The following is a 25842-nucleotide window of genomic DNA, read 5'->3' as shown; positions in this document are numbered from 1 at the left end:
AAACACTGTTCTGTCTCAATAGACATCAGGAAGTTATGACAATAGGATGCATTTTTTATGTCCTACTAGAAATACATGCAGCTTCCACTCCAGAGTGGAGGGACCACAGCTCTTTGCAAAATGTACTTTTTGTTAACAGAAGAAGAGCTGTTTGCCACTCCTACTGATTACTATTCATTTTCTCTCTCCTCTGGGACTTCACAATTAGTAGCATGACTTACTACATTATCTCTTAGTTTAGAAGGCATCAGGCATGGTAAATATAAAACTCCTTTGTAGTGTTGCCAGCAGTAAAGTCACTCTTTTGTGAGAGAGATACTAAAACATGTCTAGACTGACACGATTCATGTAATATGGCACAGACATCAAGGATCATAATTTTGTGCCAAATGATGATGCAGCTGAAGCCTAAACAGTCAGTCTAGTTATAAAGTGTTTGCCTGCCATGGTCCTTGCCTAGTACTGCTAGATCCTTCCTGGCCAGGTATTTTAGTGATTTATAAATGATTCTCTAAATATATGAATAAAATACAATCCTACACAGACAGAAAAGTTATCAGCAGCTGGAAATACAAGCAGAGACCACAGGAGGACCTCAACAATCAAAGCATTTGTAGCAAGGCCTAGGGAGAGGGAGAAGTTTCAGTCTTGCCAGCTAAGCCATTTTTTTACAGAGTGAAACAGCTTTGTAGAAGAAAAGATCAGTTCTATCATCATTATCATCAGCCTTCTAAAGCAAGATGGAATTCTTATTGCTTCCTTCCTGCCACCTGTAATGCATTTACCTGCATTAATGCATAACCTGGTATGTGTCTACTGAGTTACAAACTCATACCAGTCATGTACAGTGGTCCCTGCCTTGTCCCAGCAGAGCAGAACAAATCAGCAAGGAAGAGAACTCATTTAAGGTATTCCCTCAGAGACTGCATCATATGTCTGATTTGGGGGTATTCAACCAGATCTTGTCTTATGAAACTGGCCTCTGGCACAATCATCATGGCGTCAGAATGTCCTGGGTTGACTTTTTGATGCTTGTATCCCCAACTGTCTGTCCTGTTTGTGCTGTATATTAAGTTCTGTATCTTTAAGACTAGTTCCAAGAGCAAAGGGGGAGAAAGAAGTGGCACAGAATTTGTTTTCAGAAATAGCATTTGCTCCTCTGCATTCTGCTCCTGGACTGTTCATCTGAAGCACAGACAGACAGCAGGACAGAGATCTCTTTTGTTTTTAGTTAGTTTACCTAGCTGAGGCAGAGAAGTTCCCCAGACTGCTTTTTTTTGGGGTTGGTGGTGGGTTTATTTTCTTTTTTTTTTTTTTTTTTTTTTTTTTTGTTGTTGTTGTTGTTTTTGTTTGTTTGTTTGGTTTTGTTTGTTTGTTTGGTGGTGGGGTTTTTTTTTTTTTTTAGTGTTGTTGTTGTTGTTGTTTTTTCTCTTCTTCTTGGGACTGTTTAAACCTACTCTGGACTGGAAACGCAGGGGAACATCAGGAACTCACACCTTTGTCCCACTGGGGTCCAGGATGGCATTTTCCAGTGTTGGAGGAACTGATAGACTGAGTGAACTCAGCTACACCCACAGCAAGGACATTCTCAATTTTGCCATCTCTCTTCAGAGCAGTGAGAGGTTTTGTTGTTTCATGTTATTCATTTTTTATGCTTGTGGGCATTTTGTTTGGTAAATAATTTTTTTTTCCACTTTTCTCTAAGGAGATTTTCTTCCAGACTGATCGGGGAAGGGGCCATTTGGGTTTGCTTCCCAGTGGGACCCCATTTGGAGGTTTCCTCCTGAATTTGCCCTAAACCAGGACAGAGCATCAGGCCATGAGGCTGCTGAGAACACATTTCTGCCCTCACAAGAGTAAGGTATTTCCTTCCAAGAACCTTGTTATTGTCAAACTCAAGAAAGAAGAGGCTTTGTGTCCATTAAAGCACTTCATCATTCCATCAAGAAAAGAGAAAGGGGAAAATAAAACTGTTAAAGGCTCTGGCAGAAAGTGTTTTGTTTGGCTGGAACAGGATGTGTCTGAATTAGTGAGCTTAGCCTGCAACACCAGAAATTAGTTAACCTAGATGTTACTTTTAACAGCATAGGACTTAAAGATAATTTACATTTCTCTTAGTTAACATAGTGACCATATAAAAGGCAAGTGAATTCTGTAAAAACCTGATAACATAGGTTTTAATGCTGAGCACTACTACAAGAAATCCTGAGTTGTTCTAGAACAAATATGTTATGACACAATAGATGAAGAACTGCTTCTGCCTTGAATTTCTGCTGATGGGCACTACTAACAAAAGCTTCACAACACGCTGCTGGATTCCAGATTTATGAAAATATCCACATCTACCAAGAGAAGCCAGCCTGGCTCTGTGAATGAGATTGTTCTGCTGCATGGCCATTTGCAGACTATGAGCAAGTAAATGCTTCCAAACTACACCGAAACCCAAACTGTAACTATGTCCTGCTGGATTTTTGGGATTGCATTCTGTTTCAGTTAATTCTCTTCTGAGAAGAACGTGACAATTTAACAGCAACACAAGGCAGAATGGGAAAGTAGCAGAGGGGGGAGCAGCCAGAGCTTTAGTTTCTGTAATGACAGGGTAAGGAGGGGACAGGAAGCAGGGCTGCTGAATGATATCACATGCTCCTACAAACAGACTCAAAAACAAATGGATTTTTGTCCCTATCCCTGCATGTTGTCCCCTGCATCAGTGTCTGCTTCCTGGAGAAACGATAGGGAGGACCAGCAGCTGCTGGACATATACACCAATTGTAACCAGCCCTGAAAGACTCCTGAACACTGGCATTTAAATACCGCCTCTGGACCACAGAGCATGATATGCACTTGTTTCACATTTCCCCCAACTCCTCAGCTAACACAGCTACTGGGACAAATACTTTTAATTTTGTATTCTGGTCCTACTTCTTTGGCTAATGAGGAGGCTGCAAAGGACGTTGATAATTTTAGAATTCTTTTGTGGAGCTGTGATGATCTAAATATCACTGTGATATTTGAGGGCCTATTTATCCAGAACATTAGTTAGAGACTTCTGGTATTTTTTAGCATAGCTGTGTTTAAACAGGTTGCAGTAAGCTTTCTCCATGTACTAGACAGACATTCAACTGACTTGCAGAGACAAGGCTTTAGGGCAAGGAGGGCTAAGCATTCAGCCTGATCTGGTTGGCACACTTATTAGGGAGAAAAATATCCTGTCCACACAGCTTGCTGAAACTGTGCTTGAGCCCCACTGGCAGCAGCAATCACATTTAGTATTGCCGTACTTCCATTACACAGAGAGCCTTCACAATTTATGTACAGTTTAATCTGATTATTTTTCTTCTCCACTTCTGCCTCACAAACTGTACTTGCAAGGCCCTTGGTGGAAATCCATGCTAATCAACTTAAGGCCTAGTAGATGAGGCAAAGCAAGGTTATTTTCACTGTGTTGTCAGCAAACCACATTTCGTTACTATATTCAAATATCTTCTGATGTCACTGGCATCTTCTTGAAATCCAGGAGCAAATAACAGGAACAGGAAGAAGCAGCAGCTTGAGTGAAGGGAGAAAATGCTGGTGGAGCAGCTGACACCAGGACTGTAGTGAGGGGGACACAGTGGAGGCCAATGGCTCTCTGCAATGTTTATGTAAATTACTTTTTAGATGGGTTTCATCCATCCACACACAAATGACAGTTTTGATTATTTTACCCACAGAATTTTGTTCCCTGCAACATGCAAACTAAGTACTCAGGAACTGCCGGACTATTTAGCAAATGGTATGAGATGTATTGATTCTGCAGTGGTAACGATCTTACATTTTCACACAGTACCTTTCAGGCTTAAGTGTCCCTAGGCACACTATACATTACACCTATGAAAAAAAGCACCTCAGGAATGAAACACCACAGCTGCCTAAAAGGACATTCCATCATCAAAAAGGTGCAAACACCAATAAAGGAAAACACACTCTTCCCAGCCAAAATTCTTAGCAGCATTTTGGACAGGTTCTAAATATAAGAACCAGATTAGATACCAGCCAACCATTTCTTGGAAAAGGTGGAACAAACACTAAAACCACTATTGAAACTGATTTTTGTTGTCATGAAGTTTACCACATAGCTAGTGCAGGAAAAACTGCTGCAGAAACAAATATCTAGCTAATGTATAACTGTACTGGAAGTTTAGGCTTAAAAACTGGCTGTTGATAAAAGCCGTTTGTCAAAACATCAATTTTCTCTCCCATTGGAAAGCTAATCCTCACACAATGTAATTTCTAATTGAACTGTGGCTCTACTTACACACTCAGGAGGCAAATGAAGCATCTGAGTCATCAAAATGCCTGCAATTCCCACTCCCATAGCTCCTATCCAAGTTTTAACCTGCAGCCAACCTTTTTAACCAAAGATCACACTTCAAATCCTGTCTTCACTAAAGGTTTTCTTTATGCACACAAGAAATGTGTCATGTCACTGTTTTATGTCTCATACTCTGGCCTGAATGTGGTCATTATTGCCATTTTGAAGGTTTCCTTATTTCTAAAATTCAACTGAATTTTAGAGAACCTCAAGGAGAATGGAGTTGAGCACCATGCAAAAGCAGCTAAAGAACAACAGCAGGAGAGAGGGGAAATTAGAAGGACTTTGATCGTTTTCCTTCTCACAGAACAAATCTGTGATCACTCTTCAAATCACTTGAGGATTAGAGTGAAGGCTCAGAAATAAACCTTTCTCTGGACCCACAGGACAAGTCCTGCCCTGGTGAGGGAAGCTCTGCTTACCTCCTGAGTGCATTTGTCAGCTCAGCAGTAAGTTCACTCTCATTGTATGGTCTCAGCTCAGCAAGTGTTAGCGGTGTTATGGTGCCATCACTGCATTCCTGAGAAAGGAGGAAAAGCCACCTGAGTAGAAATTACTGACCATCTTAAAGGAGAAATTCTGAAAGCCTCTTAGTTCATAGCTACATTTAAAATGAAGGTGAAATAAACAACACAATGCTACAGCAACACAGCAGTGTATCAGCATACCAAGAAATGAACTAAACAGATTAATACTTCACAAATGCTTCTAAATGTTTTTTAAGCCACCACAGCTCATGAACTCACAGAATTCTGCTACTACGTACAAAACTGCCACTGCCTTCCTTATATTTCTTTTGACACCACATATGAAAAAAGAGAAGTGGGATCAAGAAACGAAAATGATGTATTGACAGGAACAAGTAAGTAAGAAGTATATATCTCTTGGTTTTTGTTTTTAAACATGCTATTGACATTTTCTGGGGACACAGCGAAATAAGACAAAATAAAGTTTTCCAAGGCATTTATTTCTTAATGCAAACTATTACGGCAAATGCAGAAATGTGTTTATTTTGCATTATTTTGCATTAAGGGGAGAAGAGTCTTCATTCTCAAATTATTAAAATCTGACTTGGAGAAAGAGATTGTCTTTACAGTGCTCTAAATGCTGCATGGAAATGAGTGCTAATGTTTTCATATTTTGTGGGAGATAAATATATATATCTCCATATAATGGCAGAATGGCATTTTGCATAGCCTTCCTTCCAGTGCTCCCAGTGAGTGGCAATAGGCAAAACACATGCTCAACCACAGTAACTTATATGTTTGGCAAGATTGGCCTTGTGGTATTCCTCAAAACACCCTTATTTTAGCCCATGCTTAATACCAAGTCCTCAAGCATGGAAGGAACCAGCTAACAACTGGGGAAGAGAGAAGAGATCAGCATATAGATAAAAGAGGAGAATGATTAACATGCTAAAGACTGCAGTAGGGATGGGAGGGGTTTAATTAATCATGTTTATAACTTTGGAAATGTAGCTTGACTCCTGACCTTGCCCAGTTTGTCTTTGCTTCCGCTGCTGGTTGAACTAAGAGACCTCATTCTCTGCTCTTTCTGTTCTTCCACTTCAGACTTCAAGTGCTCAATATGGACGAGGTAGGCCTGCTCCTGGGCCTCGCGAGTGCTCAGCTTCAATTCCAAAGCCTTCTTCTCCTTCTCCAGCAGGTAAAGCTGTGCCTTGAGCTCAGCCATCTCTTCCTGTTGAAGAAACACTGTATTATTGCATGCTGTTTCATGTACTAGGTACCTAAAGGAAGCTGAGGCTAAACAAGATTTTCATCCACTCTTATAACCTAAGTGTCTTTTTCATTTTGAAAACTATCAGCACCTAGACAACATTTTATAATCACATTTTATAATCACGTATTTGTCAAAAGACCTGTATATCTTCAGTCTGAGTATGATGAGATGTGCCACCCTTTTATCATCTTCAGAAATACACTTGGAAGCAATATTAGATTTAGACTATCAGGAATCTGAGAGAATTACCACAGCTGCTGTAATTTCTCTGGTTCTACCTTGCCCTTCAGAGACCATTGTCTTAAAAGCAAATGTATATGACTTTGTCAACATCTCCCTAAAAGCAACATTTCAGTTTCTTAATGATACACAAGAATTCACTTCATTAAAGTGAAAGAGGCTTGAGAGACCAGGACAGCACATACAGGTTACATATTCCTGCCTTGTAATACCAGCCTCTGTGGTAGAATGAGGTACATCAAAAAGAGCAACTGAGTATGGCACCATCAGATGTCCATTTATAATTTCTCTCCTCTAGGTGGCCAGAATTCCAAGTATACACAACTTAAGTTTGACAGAAAAATGCACTCACTTATATTCTTTCCTAAATACAATCCACAGAGGATGGACACTGACACTAGATAGAAAGAAGCTCAATTCTGAAAGCTCCTTCTTGTGTGCAATTCTTCTGCTGATCTGATGCTTCTGACAGGGCTGTCACCTATTGTAACACAATGTCTGCTGCCTGGGGACAGACCTCTGTTTTAACATCTGTCTGACACTGGTTGGGCAGAAGTTTAAGAGCAGGGCATGAGTGCAATGACCCTTCTTTCAGCACATGCTTCAAGACTCCCATGAAAAGCAAACGATTCCTGAAACAGAAGGCGCTTTGTGATCAACAACATTTTAGAAATGTTTCTAGCTATTTTCTATACTTAGGAAACCCCAATATCCACAAAACAACCCCCAATCCCTAGAATCATGTTTTCACTGTTCAGCTTGCCTTGCCCTAGGTCCCTTAATGGTGAATACTAAGTTCATGCAGACATTTTCTGTATTACATTTCTGTTCCAGACTTGTTCAATGTGTAAACACCTCTGAAAGATGGAAGTTTCTTGTGGTGTGACCAGTCTAGGAACAAATCAGTATTTATTTAATTGAAAAAAAAATCACAAAAATAACAGAAGTATCTTGCTTTATTGTTAAAAAATAATGCTGTTCATGTTATAGCCATTATTAACAAAAGTTGTTACAAAAAAAAATCTTTACATTTTTTATGTGGAAGGGAATCTATGTTCCTAGCAAAAATATGTTGTCTGGAATAAATGTAACCAGTGCACTCAGGTGTATCACAGTTACAACCACCACAGGTAATCACTGGCTTATTCAGAGCCAGGCAAAAATAAAATCTGTATCTTAAAAACCCTGAGGGGCTTGGAAAGATTTGTATGATCTTTATAGTAATTGATTTGTTCATCTGCTTGTTTGTGAACTGAAGGTTAGAAGCACAACCAGTTTCATTCAATGTGGTTTACACAAATTTCGTTGTTAGGCAAACTTACCATTAATTGCCTTAATCAACAGTAAAAAATGTAAACAATACTGATAATAATGATGGGGAAATTTTGTTATAGGGGTTGAACTGGATGGTCTGATAAGAATGTGCATTTAACTTCTTAAGAATCTACTTCTAAAGCCATTAATCTACATAGCCCTCTTAGTGAAGGCTGAGAAGTAATTTGAACATTTGACATATTTTGGCTTACATGAATAAAAGATACTTTCAGGTGTCTGTGTGGGGTGGTCATGACAAGATCTTTCCTGGCTAGAAGATGAAGCTAGGCAAATTCAGCCCAAAAAGAAGGGACATTTATTTTCTAAAATAAAAAGCTGAATTTATGTGCTACAACAATGAATCTGTGGAACAGGTTTTTCTCATCATGCAAAGATTTTAACTTATTTTATTTTCATAACTTTAACTTTTAACATATCCAAGCTCAAACTAAATGTGAGGATCAGTGTTTAACTCCTTTGTTTATGAAGCTTAGATCATCATATATGAATTCAGCAGTTTGCATCCTGTCCCAGAAGACATATCATGCATCTCCCATATGTTACTTTTCTCATGTCAAAACAATGTGACTTGGAAGTAAAGAAGCAAAAACAAAGCCGAGGAAAAGATACAAAGCTTGTGCCAGCTTGTGTCAGCCAGAGGCTCACAGAGAAGGAACGGGAGGAAATGGAAAGACTGAAGATGGTTAAAAATTCAAACTGCAGCTGAGGATTGTGGCATGGACCCATGCAATGTGTGAGGCAGAGTGGCAGCAGCCATTCTGGGAAAATTCACATAGTTCAGGTTTACTTAGAGTCAATATGCGGCATTTTTTTCCCATAAAAATATATTTTCTAAAGACTGCATCTAAATTTAATTGAAATGTTAGTGCCACCTTTGCATATTTACTATTTCCCTTTTCTTCCAGCTACAGGTTGCTGTGAAGCATTTTTGTAGTTTAACACACCTGAATCTTCAGAGTATGAGCACAAGTGGCATTCACTAAAAGAAACCCTGAAGGAGGAGGCAGCAAATGTCTCTCTTCTTGGGCATTGCAGAAGACTTAGACAATTCATGTAAATTCACAAGCTTCAGGTATCAAATCCAGCAGTTATTTTGGGATGAATTAATTGAATATTGAGGAATATTTTGTACTTGCAGTCATACTGTAATCCTGATTTTGGGCAAAAACTTGAATGAAAATTCAAAACTCCTGATTCAAAATAATCAGAAACATCATCGAATTCTCAGAATCAACATCTGTATTCAATTTAGTCATGTAGGATTCTAACGTTGCAGAAAGTTTTTAAAGTCACAAAAAGTCATGACATCAGGAAAACCACAGTAAAGAGGGTGGGATGTACCAGCCTCCGAAATTGAAATAAACATCAGAGCAGATAAATGTCATGCTCTAATTAACTGAATTTCCCTATATAAATTTGTAAGAGCCTGAAGGGCTATAACAAAGCTGTACAATGGAATTCTTGACATTTTCTACCAAGAGACTATTGTCTCAAAGCAATTCATGAGCAACATCATCAACACCTGTACACAAAAGAGGAAAAAATATCGGTGTAGAAAGTTGAGACTTCTTATCTAGATTAAGTCCTTTGAAATGCAGAAAGGCTGTAGACCAAGAATTATTTACATCCATCAGAAGTAATCTCCTTGCTAACTGGGGCATGACAACAACTGACCTCAAAGCAAGATCACTGAATGACAAACCATGGATGAGAATGTATTTGGAAACTTGGTTAATTATTGCTTAAAGCAATGAATTGAATTTTACCGGAGTACTGGCAGACAACTATGTCTTACACTCTGAATCAGTAAAAAAATAATAATAAACAGGGCAGGAGATAATCAACCCTCAAACTGTCTTTCTAATTAATAATGAAGAACTACTGTTGTAAAGCTATTTCAAACTGATGAGGTGATCAGTTTTTACTGGAAATCAGAAATGGAAGGTGCCAAAAGATGTGGCAGAGATTCTAACACAGAACCAAGTTTTGGGAAGACAGCAGGAGATTCTAAGACCTAGCAATGTAGGAAATCACTAAGTAGCCTGGTCCTGCTATACAGGCCTTGCTAAGAAAGTAGAAAGGAGAGAACAAATTCAAAATGCTGAACAATGAAGTCTTCTGCAGTCCATCTGCTGTAAGTTCAATAAAATACTGTAACAAAACCTAAATTCTCCATTTGTCTCAGAAGGATGCATATGCTGTTCTGTGTAAGATACATGTTTCAAATCATCAATCAAAAAATATACTCAGAAAGCCAAAATGAATTCTGACCTTAGGTTCAACTCTGCTCTAGCTTGACAGATGAGGAGGTGTAATGCAGACTTGAGCAAAAACCATGGAAGCTGACAGATAACACGTGACAAATTTGAGTTTTCACAATGTCTCTTTCAGAAACATAAAGTTTTCCTGCAGCTGTGAATTCCAGCAAAGTACAAGAAATTACAATGAATAACAGTACTGTCAGTTCCTGTGTACTGCAAAGAGCTGAAGGTAACTTTAGACACCTATGCAAAATCTGTGTTTTTTCTGTATGCACTACACACAATCCAATCAAGAAGAAAACGTCCTTCTAGACACAATTCCTGCAGTGAAAACCCAATGGGCCAGGTCCAGCCAAATGGATACTATGTGTCAAAAACAAGTTAGATGATTGTTGTGTGAACAAAAGGATTACCAGCACTAAAAAGTGTACCAGAAATTGTGATATGCAACTGCTGGTGTTCCTGACAGTCAGGGAAGGCAAGGGCACTATTCACAAGGGAGACAGCTCTGCAGTTTGGCCTTATCTTTAAATTAAAATAAAATTAGGAAAATACAATAAGTTTAAAAATAAAGGTAAGTGTACAAGCGATTTCAGGGAAGATCTGCAGGCAAAAAAGGAGAAGGAAGTGTCATATCTGAAATACACATCTAAATATCTACCAACATCTTACAGTACATCATGCATGCTTTAGTTATGGAGAATATATTGCTGTTGGCCACAACATATTCAAATAAGTAACATAATTTTACATCTCCCAACCGCTAGCAAGCAATCTATCCTGAACTTTGAATAATGAATGCATTATTGCAAAACTGTATCTGTCCTCATGGAAAAGCAGCACCATGAGGAACATTATTATCACCAGGCTACCACTTAGTCAGAAGCAGCAAATCTGAACAAAAAATTGATGAGCTTAGAAGTTTATGAAATTATTACAATTTGCTGTACCACTCAATACTATCACCTGACATGTCTGCAATTAGTTGGCTAAATTAGCACTTGCTAAAATACAGAAATTAAACTTACTGAAACCAAACCAAAACCAGACAAATTCTGAAGGCAAACATACTCTTCTATTGCCTTTGACATGTTCCTATGTTTTAGTTCACCTCTCAAAATCAATAGAGAAGACAGACTTAAAATTATGTAAGCTCTACACCTGGTTGGTAAAGATCATATATTTTCTAAATCACATCTTTAGAGCTGGACATATGAACCAGGGTTTTCTCCAAAACCCTCTGTTAATGCAGGTCATTACATACCCTACTCTTTGCTCACTCTTGACTGAGCTACAGATTGCAACACAGTGCCTAGAATAGCTCAAGACTTGTGACCAACTGCCAAAGACCATTAGGGATAAGATCTGACAGACCATTTCTCCTCCCACACCAATATTAAAAGCAGCTGAATTTGTTCTACTTCAGTTCACAAATATTCACATATTTGATGCACATTTGCAAGCTCTTAAGTAATGACCTCTTGGGAAGTGCTGAATCATGGCTTTTGGTCATCCTTGAGCAATTCAAGGCCATATCTCTCAGAGAGAGAGAGCATCTGGTTTGTCAAGAAGAGCATTCCAAGTTTAGAGATATTGATGAAGTCCTAATTCAGAACACACATAGCTCATCACTGTTAATGCACTGCCTTCTGTCACTTTCTGACTACCGGATTTTCAGTCCAGATTATGTGTTTCAACAAAGTTACTCTTTATTATCCAATGACCATTATCAAAGCCTCACATGTGTGTGACTGAGCATGTTTTGTGACGTAGGAGCATTGCCAGCAGAGCAGCTCCCCTCTTGGTTATGAATAAAACACCTTCAATACCTTCATTGCCATGAGTTCCTGCATCAAGACTGCATTTTCCAGGTCCAGCCTCTGGCTGTCTCCACGTGGTTTAACATCATAACTAAGGGGATCAATGTGGATGCTTTCTAGCTCCAGCATTGTCAGTTTCACCGCTGCCCTGTCATTTTTCAGCTGCTGGATGTAATCCTTCAGCCGCTGCTCATCCTCCTTTGTAAACTCTGTGTCACAGCTACTTGCAGTTGAGCTGGTAGTACTGGAAAGAGAATGAATGGAATCAGAAAAAAATTAATTTGAAAAAAATTCTTAATTTTTACATCAAACACCCTTCCAATACTTAATCAACACATCTCAGTCGTATTTACAAGTTCAAGGGAAGGACACAGATGTAGCATGGACCAGACACTACAATGCAAGGTGTGACAAATTCAGAAAAGAAATTAATTCTCTAAGCTGCATGAGAAAATGGAATCATGTGACAACTTCTCTGCAAAGCCAGATATTTAGTTATGTGTAACCAAATTACTTTATCTGAAATGGTGTCTTCTGAAAAAAAGGTAAGGTTTTTTAATTCAAAAAGGAAAAAAAAGCGCTACTTAAGACTGCTTAGCAATAACATGACACAACAAGCTGCTCAGACACTGAGTCTTCATCTTCTTTGAGAAGATGCATCTGCTAAGAAAGAAGAATGAACCCAAACTGGATCTATCGTTGCTGATGACCATACCAGTTATCACCTCAGATATTTTAATGATACTTCTAGGAATCAACCTGAGCAAAATTCCACTGGCAGATGCCAGGACAACTTTCAGTTCATGTGAAGGTGTACTCAGCATACTGACTTTCCTTCAGGGCTAGAGTGATACAAAGCTAATCCATGGAGTAGCAGGAATTCTAATAAAAAGTCATCATAAATGACTTGGTGCATCTTCTGAACAAATGAAGGCCCATTACTCTGCCCCATAAGTGTTTCACAGAGGTTGCAGAATGGGGTAATAATGTCATTAGAGCAATGGTGGCTGAGTGCTGCCTACCCACCTCTATGCATGCCAGTGCTGCAGGGGGCCCAGACTGACACAGCTGAAGCATTCCAGGGCTGAATATAGTTGCAATAACACTAAAAGGAAAATAAAATGCCATGTTGTTTCTATAACCTCACTCAAAGCTGCCTGCTGTCTCCTGAGGTTCTGTAATCAGCTGCTGGGTGAGGGATAAGTCATCCATTAACTGTGCCTGTCTGGAATGCTAGATGATCTCAGTTATCAGCAGGGGAATAAATTACTTTCTGTATCAAATTGCACTGTTGTTCAACATTTTTGTACTAAGAAAAAACGCCCCACCTGCTAGATGCTGTGAGAGCCAAGATGATGTCCTAAAATATTATGCATATGCAAAGAGGAAGCCTATCAAGATAGGCTTGATTTTTCTCTCTCCTTTGGTTCTACTTCAGCTGAAGCTATATTGATTTTAAAGTGCTTGAAATAATTGCCCATCTTCCCACAAATTCCAAGCACAGCCTTGGAGAAGATAAAGAATTGGCATGTCTACCAAGATTTCTCAAAATCCTTCCTCCTCATGAAATATTTCATTACAGCTCTTTACTACAGTTCTATGTCAATTTCACATTATTCCCTCCTTTTCTGAGGGATAAGAGGTGCCTGTCATAGTTGACCCAACTGTGAATTGGTCTTTGCTTTTGTTTTCATCCATTTCCTTCTGCAGTGGAGCTTAAGAGCACTAAGTACCTATATACACAGAAACCCTCTCAGGCTGAAACAATTTTTGTCTGTACAGTTTCTTGATTAGAAAATCATGAAACAATAAATTTTGCTTTACTGAGCCTAAAGGCATCTTGCTGAATTAGATATTTATATAAAAATAATGAAGATAGACAATGTGAAAAGTACTTAATTCTGTACTCAAGTCATATTGCGTGTTTCTTCCTCAGCACCCAAAATCTGCAATTACAGAGCTTTCCTGGATTAAATGTAAAACAGCTGTTGTTGGAGAAAGGATAGCTTTAAAAGTCTTCAAATCTTGGGGCAGAAAGACCTCATCTCAGTTTTTGCTTGAAAAGGAAAGAAAACCCAGCCCTCCTGCTGCAAATGAAACCTGAGCAAATAATGCTTAAAGTTTATTGTTATGTTGAGCTGGACCTCATACTCTATGCATATTCGCAGATTTTGGCCCTTAAAGACCCACAGTTATGCACATACATGTTAGGAGAGTGCAATCCAAATTGAGGAAGGCCGTCTGGGCTGTTGCCAGTGATACTCAGGCTGCTTTTACTTCAGTCCTGGCTGCCTGCCTGCCTGTCTGCAGCTGAGTTGGCTCCTCTGGTGAGTTGCTAGCAAGCTGCTCTTCTTCTGGTTTTGTTTTGCTTTGATTTTGTTTTAAGATGTTGGAGGGAGCTCAACAAGGAACTTGTGTCTCAGCCAGCACACAAGAGGACAAGAATCTTCACCCTCCCCCTGCATTTAGCAACACATCCCCACCCAGAAGACTAGAAGCAGCTGGGCTAGACGGGACAGAAACAGCACTGCGGTGTTTCTGATCTCCCCAGCAACTCTGCCAGGTGTGCTGCCCCAAAACTCCCACCAAACAGCTCTCTATAGCCACTGTGCTGGTCCACTACTGCTCTCTTCAAGGGATCACAGATGCTGAGCACTTTAACCTGAATTTCTGATATTGTCCTCCCTTCTGAACAGCAATCAGGACAAAGGAAAACATTTATGGTATAATACATCCATCCAAAAACCATAGGAAACTGTTGCAAAAGAAGTGCAGTTTCTGATTTCTCAAATGTTCAGGTAAGGACAGAGAAAGGATCATAGTTTTCATCACAGCTGGAGGGAATACAGCATCAATCCGCCCATTCTCACAGATGCTGTATCAGAACAAGAAAAGAGAAATGTTCTTCACACTTGCTTCATTCCTTCAGTCTTTTATGATGATGTCATGCCTGGGTGATGTAAAATTTGTTTTCATATACAGTTTGTGGAAAATATGTGGGCTGGTACAGCATAATGTCAGTCTTACTTGCTGGCATAAGTGTGTGAAAATAAAATGCAGTGAATGGACATAAAAGAGGATTTTGGCAGTACTTCTCTGTGAGTAGTTTCTGCATGCTATAAAAATTTATCCATAAAACCCCATATAAGCATCATTTTATGTGTTAAAAATCAAGTCAATAGATTAATATATTTGCAATTAAGCAATGGTATGAATGATACAGTTGGTAGAACTTAGATTGACATTGTCAGAACTGAATCCATGAGTTTGTTTGAATACAAGCATACAATCTAATGCTTTAAAGAATGCAGCTGATCCACAGTACACACAGCCCAAACACCTTCTTTCTAGCTGAACATCATGGTTTGAAAACTGGGACAGCACAATACCAGAAGGTAGTAACTTCCTGAAACTGAAAAATACCCCAACCAGGCAAAGGACAAACAACAGCTAAAATCAGAACCTTTGGTAAACTGCCTTGCTTTCTTCCGAGACTGCTTCAGTCCAGCAACAAAATGTTACACAGGTAACACTGAGATATCTATTTGGACATTTCCAAATAACTTATTTGCATGCCTCAGCCAAGATAATGTTGTCTGTCACCAATTTATTTGAAACCTGAGATGATTCTGACAAAAGATGTTGTGGAGGCCCCTGAGCCTGTTAGGGAAACTTCTAGGGTTTTGCCATGGAAGAGTCTACCATTGGCTCCAAGAATACCATATAGTTTATTGACCCCTGTCAATAATGGAAATTGCCTGAACTGTTTTCAAGAAAAAAAAATCACTATGCCTTGACAACATGCCACATATCTCACAAGGAAGAAAAACACTAACGTAGTTCTGACAAACTGAAAGTGACCCTTTCAAACAATAGAATGGGGAAAAAGCTTGGCTTGTTTCTGCCCTAGGTGTAGACATGTAGACATGTAGACACAGACAACATGTTCACATACAGAAGTTACAGAAGCAAAAAGGCTTCCCGCCCAGGGTGCTCTACAGGATTATGTCAATCTACCTCAGTTTTGCTTTTCCCATTGGCCTGTGGGCCTTGCCCACCTCTATTGTTCCCAGTTTGAGAAGGCTTCTCCTTTCCCTGTTCCCCATTGGTTGTGGTATCGCTGATGGTCTGCTCTTATGTCCCCTATAGGTCATTGCCTTTTGCCCTGCCCTCGTACTGCCCCTGTGTTCAGACCATTGGCTCCTGACCCCCCTACCCTCCTTAACCCTCGACATTCCTTTGATCTGTGTCTTTCTGTCCCTGAAACCTTTGGCATGAATCTGCAAAATAAACCTTGCTAGAACTTTTACAGGAGATCCTTCCTCACTGAGCTAGCCGTGGTGGGTGTGTGTGGACTTGAGTGCCTTGCCTATGTGCCCACCTGAGAAGCTTCTCCAGAGGAGATGCTTTTCATGGAGAGGTAGCAGCAACCACCATCCATCTCCACATTACTACAAGATAAATTGTTACCATTGACTGACTTCAGATATTTTGTGATACTGCATAATACTGAAAAGAATTGCCTTTGCATATAAGGGATAAGATCAGTCCTCCCATGAACCTGGATGTAACACTGGGCTTATTAGCACAGCAGGTAATAAAATACATAATTTTCAGTCAGTGTTACAACTGGACTTCTTCCCTTTTGATTCCTTCCAGAAGTACAATCAGTCAAACCTTGTTGGCAGTGTGTGTTCTATACTTAGCTTCTGAAAATGACCCTTTCAAAAAACAGAATGGGAAAAAAGCTTGGCTTGTTTCTGCCCTAGGCGTTACTACATGTAGACACAGACAACATGTTCACATACACAAGTTACATGAAGCTGTTTCAAGCATTTGGCTTGCTGTGTCTTAGGCCATATATGGTCAAGTGCTTGAAACAGCTTCATGTAATTTCTTTCCAAGCCTAGTTTAAATGCTTTTAGTACAAAGTGTGATTGGTGTGCTACTAGCACAGATGTTGCCACAATAATTTCTGTGTAAAGACATAGCTTTCTTGCACTGAGAGTGCACCAGAAAACTTCTCTGAATAAAACATTAAAATTCACCTCACATTAGGACCCTGTTCCCTCAGATTACCTTTATGCTCACTTTTTAGAAATTCCATGCCAGTCATACAGCAGGAAATAAGATCCTTTGGAGGAGGCATCAGCAAGAAGAGGAAATGATACAGTACTAAAATAAACTTCTGAAGTGTCAAAAAATGTCAGCATTTGAATCAAGAATTGGCAAGAAAATGGAATGAAAATGAAATTCTAGAGCAAATCTGAGAAACAAAAATAACTCTTAAAGAGAAAAATGTTTATCTACATTTTTCCAAGACACTTACCAAATTTGTATCCATACACAAGCACACATATTAACTGCAGAGTACAATTACACCACAGGCAGGCAAAAACTCAAAATGAAGCTGCTGGCAGATATATTTGGACTGGACATTTCTACAATAATATCTCATCTATGTTTCATTCTTTTATAGGTCTTCAGAAAAACTGCAAAATCCAATCTTTCCTGGAAGAATCCAGTCTATTCTGTGTCATGAGTGAAAAGAACAGCATGGGAAGGAAGAATTTGGAGGTGTGCAAAGGGTAAGAAGGAAAGGGGAGAGGAAGTGGTTTAAAACAGAATGGCTAGCTTTGCAACATTTAGAAAAAAATTCTTGAGCACTCCAAAATGCCAGTGAAAGCCTGTTTCAGATCTGTGCTTCTCCGCATGTCCAGGCTGTCTGCATTCAACAGATATGAGTAACACCTACATGATTTGAGTTTCAATAGAATAGCAAGAAAGTCACAAATAGTAAAACAAATGTAATGGTTTTGCCCTGCATGAGGAAGATCAAAGTTCTGAGTCACCCATTTGCAACAAATTTAAACAAAACTCTTCTTGGCTGGAGTTGCGCAAAGTCCAAAGACAATTAGACCACTGAGGTGTGGTGACTTATAAATCAAAGCACAGAAGCCAAAGGACTGAGGTGAGGGGAGGCAGCTCAGCAAATACAACAGAGCATGACTTTTTGTCTAGAATCAAAGACTAGGAGATTAGGAGAGCAGAAGAGTTACCTGGTGTGACTATTGGAAGAGAGGCTTTCCCAGGGCTGCATGATACAGCCTGTGACTGCATAGGCTCCCCCACAGCTCCCATCCAGCTTCATCAGCAAGGCTTTTGCTGCATTCTCAGCTGTCTTCCTGCAGTCATGAGCCCTCTTAAGCATCTGTGTGACATTTTCATCACTTGTCTGGTCCCCTAGTTTTCAAGCAAACAACATTTCAAGACAGAAATTAAGGCAAGAGATCTTTCTACTCACTCTCAATTTACACCAAGACATGACAATAGTTACCAATCTGTGAAGTAAAAGCAACTTCATTTCCTTGTGAACATCAGTGACAACTAGGATACTGGCCTGAATGCACTCTGCTCCCAGTCACAAACTCCAGGTACGTGTAGCTCCAGGCAACATATCTTAAGTGATGTAGGATTTTAGCTTGTCTGTTTCTAATGGTGTGCATTCTGCATTAACGTAAGGTTTGGATCCTCAAATTATGAACACACTGGAAAAGCCTCTGCCTCAATTACAACTCTTACTCCAGTTGGTGCAGTGTGGTTTCACAGTGTAGTCATCTCCAGGGCTTCTCCTCACAGGCACCTTGATCTCAAGCCTGACCATTTGCCAGAACACCTTCTTACAGGCTACCTGGCCAGACAGAAGAATTGCCCTGCTGCTCAGAAGAAGCCTCTCACATTTTAGAGTCCTGCATAAATGCATAAGCCAAAAGAAAACTAGCTCTGGTTTATTAAATTGCTATAATTTATAGTGGTTATACAGCTACCTATGTAGGTGGTAAGCTTCAGGAGTAGCAGGACTGAAACCACCACTGTCACTACTCCTACAGTCTACCAGCTGCAGTCAAGTCATTAAATTAAGATGTTACTGCTTACACAGAAAGTCTACAAATGTATTTGTAGATTAAGCTACAATATATTCATACTTCAGCAAAACCCAACAGCTTGCTCTGTGCTCGATTTTCATTTAATCCTTGTTCAAGTCAATTAGCTGTACTTCACGCTGAGTGAAGCGCATGCACTAGAAGTAACATTAATGAGGAAGAAAGGAAGGTTGAATGCTCTGTTAAGAGAAGCTGGATATACTCAGCTTTAAGTGATGCAAGTCCCATGAATTTTCCACTCACAGATGTTGATATAAAGCTTGACTGATCTTCAAACCAAAAATCTGTTATTTTATCTAGATGTGTTAATCAAATTTCATAATGAAGTAAAGGTACATAAACCATACACAACTTCCTTCATGTCGTGCTATGTAATGGGAAATTTGCACTACTTATATCTCAGGGCTGTAACTGATAATATTAAAATTAAGAGCTGTAGACAGACACCTACATAAAAATTTAACTACAGTCTCTTCCATAAAATGCATGTCAGATGAAACCCAAAGTATTTCTCCCTTATAAGATTTCTTTCTACCACTACAGGAATAGAAAATCCAAGCCTTAATTCACTTTTCCTACTCACTGATCTCTGCCAGCTGGGAAACGTTCCCTAGCACATTGTGGAAAGGAATGAACAGAGTTTGGAGAAAGGTTTAAGAAAATCTCAGACATCCCCTCTACTGAAAAGCCAGTCTCCTAACACACTAGGCACTTGTTATTCCTTAGCACAGTATGAAGAGTTTCTCTCTCTCTGAATGCTCCCTTTTTTTCTACTTGAAGATTACTATGACTGCTTTCTCCTGTCAATAAAAGGAATGGAACTACTAACATTGGAACTTCATTGTGTCATCACCTCTTTCCATCAGACGAATGGAGCCAGCAGCAATGCCAAGCTCCAAATTTCTGAACTGTACTGTACCTATGATAGTGGTTTGTTCCATTACTTAGCAGGTATTGTATTAAAGAACAATACCTAGCCATAGGATTTAACTAACCACAAAATAAGAAAAATCCAGAATATACAGGCTAAACAGAAGACAGAATGTTTTTAAATTCCGGAGCAAAGGTAAAACAGGGGGTGAAAAATTACAGCCTTTTAAATTTTTTTTATTTGTAACTACTCAATGCTACCTTTATATCATTTTAATCTCAGTTTTGCACAGATTAGACTGTTTCTGGGGAGTCAAACTTACTGAATCTGGACTTGCAACTATCACAGCTGTATGGTCCTAAGCCACCTGTGCTCACAAGTATTGTTTAATTATTCTGCTCTGTACAGTTGCATGCCTTCAACAATCTCACTCATGCCAGAAGAGGCATCTCCTTGTGATCGCATGCACAGGTGACTTTAAATTGTGCTCTTGCATTTCTTCCCTATTTTGAGGTGTGTAAACTAATTTAAATAGTTAAAACCAAGAATTGACTGAAGAGCATTCTTAAATAATGGGTCATGACACGATTCACCATTGCAACTAATTCAAATGCTAACTGACATGCCAAAAAACCTTAAATTTCATTGACATCTTACCAACAGAACCAACACCTGCAGGTCTGAATTGTCTAAGAATGAGACTCTGCTCACTTTCTGCCAGTGCCAACAGCAGCTCATATGCTTCTATGCACTGTTCACTGAAACAGAAAAGAAAAACCACACAAAATATTAACTGCAATTTGAAGAAGAACAACACCTGTAATAGCAACAATAAAAAAAGAGATATCTGATTAACTGCATGATTATCTACTAATTGTCTAGCAGCAGGGATATTAAATATTATACACATAGCTTCTATCATAAACATTCATCAGTCTCCCCATTCTTGTAATAGCACCAGGCCAGCCTCAAGTAAAGACAAGAGAGTGACCTGAAATAAAGGAAGCTCCAGAAGCACATTTTTAAACAGGTGACAATACAAACAGTGGTCAAGATGATCCCTTTGAGAAACTCTTCCCAGACCTTCTTACTCTACAATATACAGTATTCTATACTCAACAATATAATTATACTACACAAAGTGTTGTAAGCAGAAAAAATACAAGAAAAATACTTCTTGTTGTGTTCTGGTTGTAAGATGTTTCTCCTTACAAAAGAACAGCTTCCAATAATATTTATGAGTCACACAATCCTGTTGCATTTTAATGTTTTTAAAAATATATACTAATATACTATTAGCACCTAACACTTCACTGCAATTTGCTCAAGGCTGATAGTAAAAGAATATCTTCTTTGAAAGGCTCACGATTTGTTCCAAGTCCAAACCTACCTGTCTCAAATTAGTTGCAATTGAAGGCGTTAAGTGACACCACATTTTTGCAAAGAGTTTGATGCAAATTTAGATATTTATTACCAAATACCAAGCCATTAATCCACAATTCCAACTGATAATACAAAGTAATACAAAGTCATTCTCAGTATAACACTCTCTGGTCCACTGATCTTAGGAAAGGTACAGACAATCTGTATCTTAAGGTTGGATAAGCTGGTAAGCCAGTCTGAGCTACATATAACCCCTAATTCAAATGTTAATCCATATGTTAATCCATATTTAAGAATCAAGAGATAAACCTCTACATTCCTGTTAGATGCTGGTTAACTACAGTTGAAGTACACTGTAGAAACTTCAATTGGTTAGTTAGTCGGGTAGTTGAACCAAAGGGGTGCTTTTTCAGGGAGGAAACAAAAAATAAACAATTATTATGTCACACCAACAACTTCACTCCCAAATACTTCTACCAAGTGTCCCTAGCTCCCTCTTCCTGGCTGGAAGCCTCTATGTAGGTACATACCTGTACTGCAGTGCCAGCCTGAGGGCTGTGGCATTGGACTCGTACTTGCCCACAAGCATGCTCATCCTCTCTGCATTGTTTTTGCACTCCTCCAGTGTTATTGTCAGCAAGTCATTCTGGGATTTCAAGTGTTCAATACGGCTGCAAAAAATCAAGTCATTTGCAACCTTTAAGCTTAACTTGTAATCACTGTCCTGAAAATTCTAGGACAATCATACTTTGAAACAATGAAAATTTCTCGGTCTACACAAGTGATTTTTAATGAAGGTCGCAAAATCCATCAGTTTTGTATCACCTATCAAAAGCCAAGAGGACAGAAATTTCTCTTAAGTCATCCTCTTCTCCTCCCCATAAAATGTAGTCATAACCCTGTGCAGTAGCAGCAAGCAGAATACTGTACCGTTGTTACGCAACCACAAGACTGCATAGGACAGTTTCATATTAACCTTTCGCTCAAATTTTCTGCCTTCATTCCTCACTTTCTGCTGCCACATTTGCAACTTGTTTTAAATGGCATATTCATTACTGTGATTGTGGGTGTGTGCAGGGATTTATGCAGTTGCATAAATGCCTCCTTTTCTTCTGAAAATCCAGAGTAACCATTACACCTGAACACATATTTGGGTAGTGATTAGAGAGGGAACCTACAAACTAGGAATGAGGTTTCAATGGGGTAATGTAACCTCCAAATGTTCTGGCAAAAGTCAAACAGAAGCTTAACTGTAATGCCCTCCTCAACAAGGTTAACCCTTAACATGAAAATAAAGATTCAGAGTATCAGTATTACTGTTTATTCTCTCTGCTGACAACTGATCCACACATCAATATACTATGCCTAACTGTAAAAATTTGATATATACCAAAACCAGAGAGACAAACAATTTGAAACCTTGCACAGGCAGCTAATGGAGAAATCCATGCCATCCAGGACTCTAAAATCACAGAATTCTTGACAAAGAAGAATAAGATGCGCTAGTATACCATTTGTTCAGTTACCAGAATAAAGCCTTGACTTTTCTAGATGCCAGAACTGTCACTTTCTGTATCTTGGTATCTTCTATAATGATACACGCTGTCAAAGCAAAATTGTGCAGTGTACAGGAAAAAAAAAAGAAAAAAAAGAAAAAAAAGAAAAAAGAAAACAAGAATCACGTTTTGCAGCACTACAAAAATATGAGCTATAAATAAAAAGAGATATGGTACTGATCAGACTATATTTGAGCTAGCTGTGGGGAAGACAAAATTTGGATAGAGACATGCTGAGAAATGATTCTCATATTCCTGATCCACAGTTTTGATTTTATGTGCCAAAAAAGACATCAAACACTGGTTTTGATAGAGTTTGCTAAAGGACAATAACAGCAGCAAGTATTTTAACTGCAACTAGAAAGCTGCAATCCCTCTTCTGCATAGAAAGAAACCTATTTCCTGGTATATATGCCACACCACCACACATCAGTACTTTTATTGAGACAGTTAAATGTTATTATTCTGTTTCTTCAGGACAAAACAAAGCAAGTTAATTCCAGAATGATGAGAACTAAGTTATGAGACTCCTTATTTCAAGGAGTAATGTGTCTTATGAAAAAATATGCCATGACTACTTGGTCAGCCACAGAGAGGGACACACCACAGTGCAGACAGGGGAAGGTGCTGTGCTGATCTAATAATGCACGAACAAACTTATACTCATGGAAAGAATCCTTAGCACATGATTCAATCTCCTCTTCAGCAACCACATTCCATGTTTATCTGCAGCTGCCACAGCTGAGCTGGAAATGAACTAAGAAATGTTCAAAAAGGGTAAAAAAAGCAGTCAACTTTAATGAAGCTAACAGAAGACACAACATGTATGAGCACATCTAACTTTCCAGCTCACCTATTTAATCTCTCTGTCTCGACTTCAAACTCCCGGATTTTGCTTTCAGAAATAGCAGATCCATGTGAATAGAGAGTCTGGAAGATTTCCTGGATGTTTGAGCAGTCTTGGAGCGAATGTGCCAAGTGTTCAGCCACGGTACTAGACACCTGCAGAAGGCACTTAATAGATCATTGTGAACAGATACTCACTGGATTTCTCCCAGATACTTTCTGCATGGAGAACTGCATTAACTTGCATGCACTCACTTCAATACATTCATTAGTCAGTTTTTGTTTTGAATTTTATGTTGAATAGAACATTTACAAGATTCCACTTTTAGAAGCCATTTTGTTCTAAAATTCTACTAACCAAGGGTGAAGTCCACTATTTCATTATACATTTAAAAAGCCTACTATGCAAGTTATTTATGTTCCTGAGATCTTAGCAAAGGGTTAGAGTCAAGTTCTTCAGTTAAACAAATATTAACACACAATAACAACAACGTTATTGATTTACACTGGCATTTCAAAAGCAGAATCCAGTTCACTGTTGGTTGAAAGCTGTGAAATGAAACTTGAAGAATATTTTGGTGGAACTGACTTCAAAATTTTCCTCTTGAAGTCACTCATAAGAATGATTTCTAGCCACGAATTATGAGAAAATGAGATCTTAATACTGGGTGAAATATTCTTTCTTGAAATATTTTGCTCAAACTAGCTTTTAAAGTATTTTCAGATATTTCACATATTAATTCTATTAAGAAAACAATGCTTTTATTGGAACATGGATCACGCAAGTCCTTAGTCCTTACCCCTATGCTGCTGATTTCTGATCCTAAGACAGGTCTATCAGATGATGAAGACTCTGATCTTGTCTTTGAAAGCTTCACTCTTTCAGCAATCTGTAAATCAGAATGCTGCACAGATTACACAGCAGCCCACACCCCATAAAGATCACACAAACCCCACCTGTTCTCCAGTTACACTCGCAAAGCTGAAGCAAACTTCTAGAGAACTGAGCCCTGCATTGTAACTGAGAGAACTACAATCAACAATGTTTAATTGCTTTCCACAGTTCAAGTTCATGGACCTGCTCAGGACTCCCATAAATATCTCCCAGTTAATCCCACACTTGCACAGCACAAAATGAAGCCTGCTTTTCCCAGGTCATGAGAAGGGTTACAAACAGACAAATCCCACCTTGGCAATGGGAATGTCATTGCTGCTGCTGCTGGTGCTCAGCTCTCCTGTGCTGGGGTTGATGAGGTGGTTGGCAGGAGTGAGGCGGCTCGGGCTGGATGGGCCTGTGGCCTGCATGCTCTGCAAACGAGTCTGCAGCTCCCGAACCTGCAATAAAACATAACATTCTGATTTTTCCACTTTTATGGTTTAAATAGTCTGGAGATTTTCTCATTGTCTAGCCAAGTCTAATTGCTTCTGGCTTCAGAAGCTACATTTTTGTACTGTGGTGGCTGTGAAGTTTTCACTTAGGGAGCAGATGAGTGGGGAGGTTCTTTTAAAATCCCACAGCCATCAATTTTTTAAACTATGTGCAATGTGGAAATATGCAAACATACCACTGTAGAATAATTATCCAAAGTTTCAGCTGTACTATAGTTATAGAAATTATTCTCTCTGGGGTAAAGCTAATGCTCCAGCCTAAGATAATGATGGCTAAACAAATCAAATTACAATCATCCTGTTAATGGAAAACTCCAGTGCTGAAAAAAATTCTTGACATAAATAAATCACATGATGATTTGGTCATATTTAAAGGTTAAAGAAATTCAAACATTAATCATGCTTCAAAACTACAGTCAACTAAAGCTATCATTTAGTGAGTAATGTACAGACGAAAAAAAAACCCCAAAACAGCAAGGTACTCAACCAACAGTCTGCAAAGCTCTCTGTAAACACAGCTTGCAAACACTGCATGGTCCTCATAATACATCAGATATTCGTAGAACAGATGTCAAACGATTATCAGTTTAAAGGTTAAAAAAAACACGGTCTGCAGGAGCCAAATTATAGCTGTGCTAATGATTATAGTGTTTGCCTTGGAATAATTCTGAACAGACAAGGAATGGTTTGCTTAACACAACAGTTACAACAAAAGGTAAAGTGACAGAGCTCTTTTTTCCCCACAGATGACAGAGTGTGAGATGGGAGAAGGTGAATGAAACCATCTAAAGAGAAGATTCCCCTGACCACAGTTTTCTTTAAATACACATGTTTCTATGCGATTTTGTTGGAACAGTTCCTCTGCAAAACAGAACTTGTGAAATTTTATCAGAAGTCCAGTCAAGTAAAGTTCTGCCCATTTGATATCTTTTCTTGTATGCAGCATGAAATGCAACTGTGATTCCTACTATCTAAAGAAGGGTGGGATTTTATACTAAATGCACTTATACAAAGACTAAGCAAGCTGATGTCCCTTAGTAAAAAAAAAAAAATAAAATTAAAGTTGCATCAAAGTTTAGACTTTCTTAGGTCTCGGTGCATCA

General features: G+C 38.9%; 1 protein-coding gene across 9 annotated transcripts in view; it reads right to left on the bottom strand.

Annotated features, from left to right (window-relative positions):
- MCC (MCC regulator of WNT signaling pathway) overlaps positions 1-25842 on the bottom strand; it is a 238735-nt gene that overhangs the window by 19048 nt on the left and 193845 nt on the right. For all 9 annotated transcript variants that reach the window (XM_063424042.1, XM_063424043.1, XM_063424041.1 and 6 more), the window contains 9 exons: positions 24539-24685; positions 24151-24240; positions 23358-23506; positions 21479-21619; positions 20223-20323; positions 17810-17993; positions 11760-11994; positions 5846-6052; positions 4777-4874 (listed from right to left, as the gene is read on the bottom strand). In XM_063424042.1, the coding sequence (XP_063280112.1) occupies positions 4777-4874; positions 5846-6052; positions 11760-11994; positions 17810-17993; positions 20223-20323; positions 21479-21619; positions 23358-23506; positions 24151-24240; positions 24539-24685 (1352 nt within the window). The remainder of the gene's footprint in view (positions 1-4776; positions 4875-5845; positions 6053-11759; positions 11995-17809; positions 17994-20222; positions 20324-21478; positions 21620-23357; positions 23507-24150; positions 24241-24538; positions 24686-25842) is intronic.

This window comes from Prinia subflava, chromosome Z (genome assembly GCF_021018805.1).
Source record: "Prinia subflava isolate CZ2003 ecotype Zambia chromosome Z, Cam_Psub_1.2, whole genome shotgun sequence".
Taxonomy (NCBI): domain Eukaryota; kingdom Metazoa; phylum Chordata; class Aves; order Passeriformes; family Cisticolidae; genus Prinia; species Prinia subflava.
Note: the sequence above shows the minus strand (reverse complement) of the source record. Positions and strands in the feature narration are given on the sequence as shown.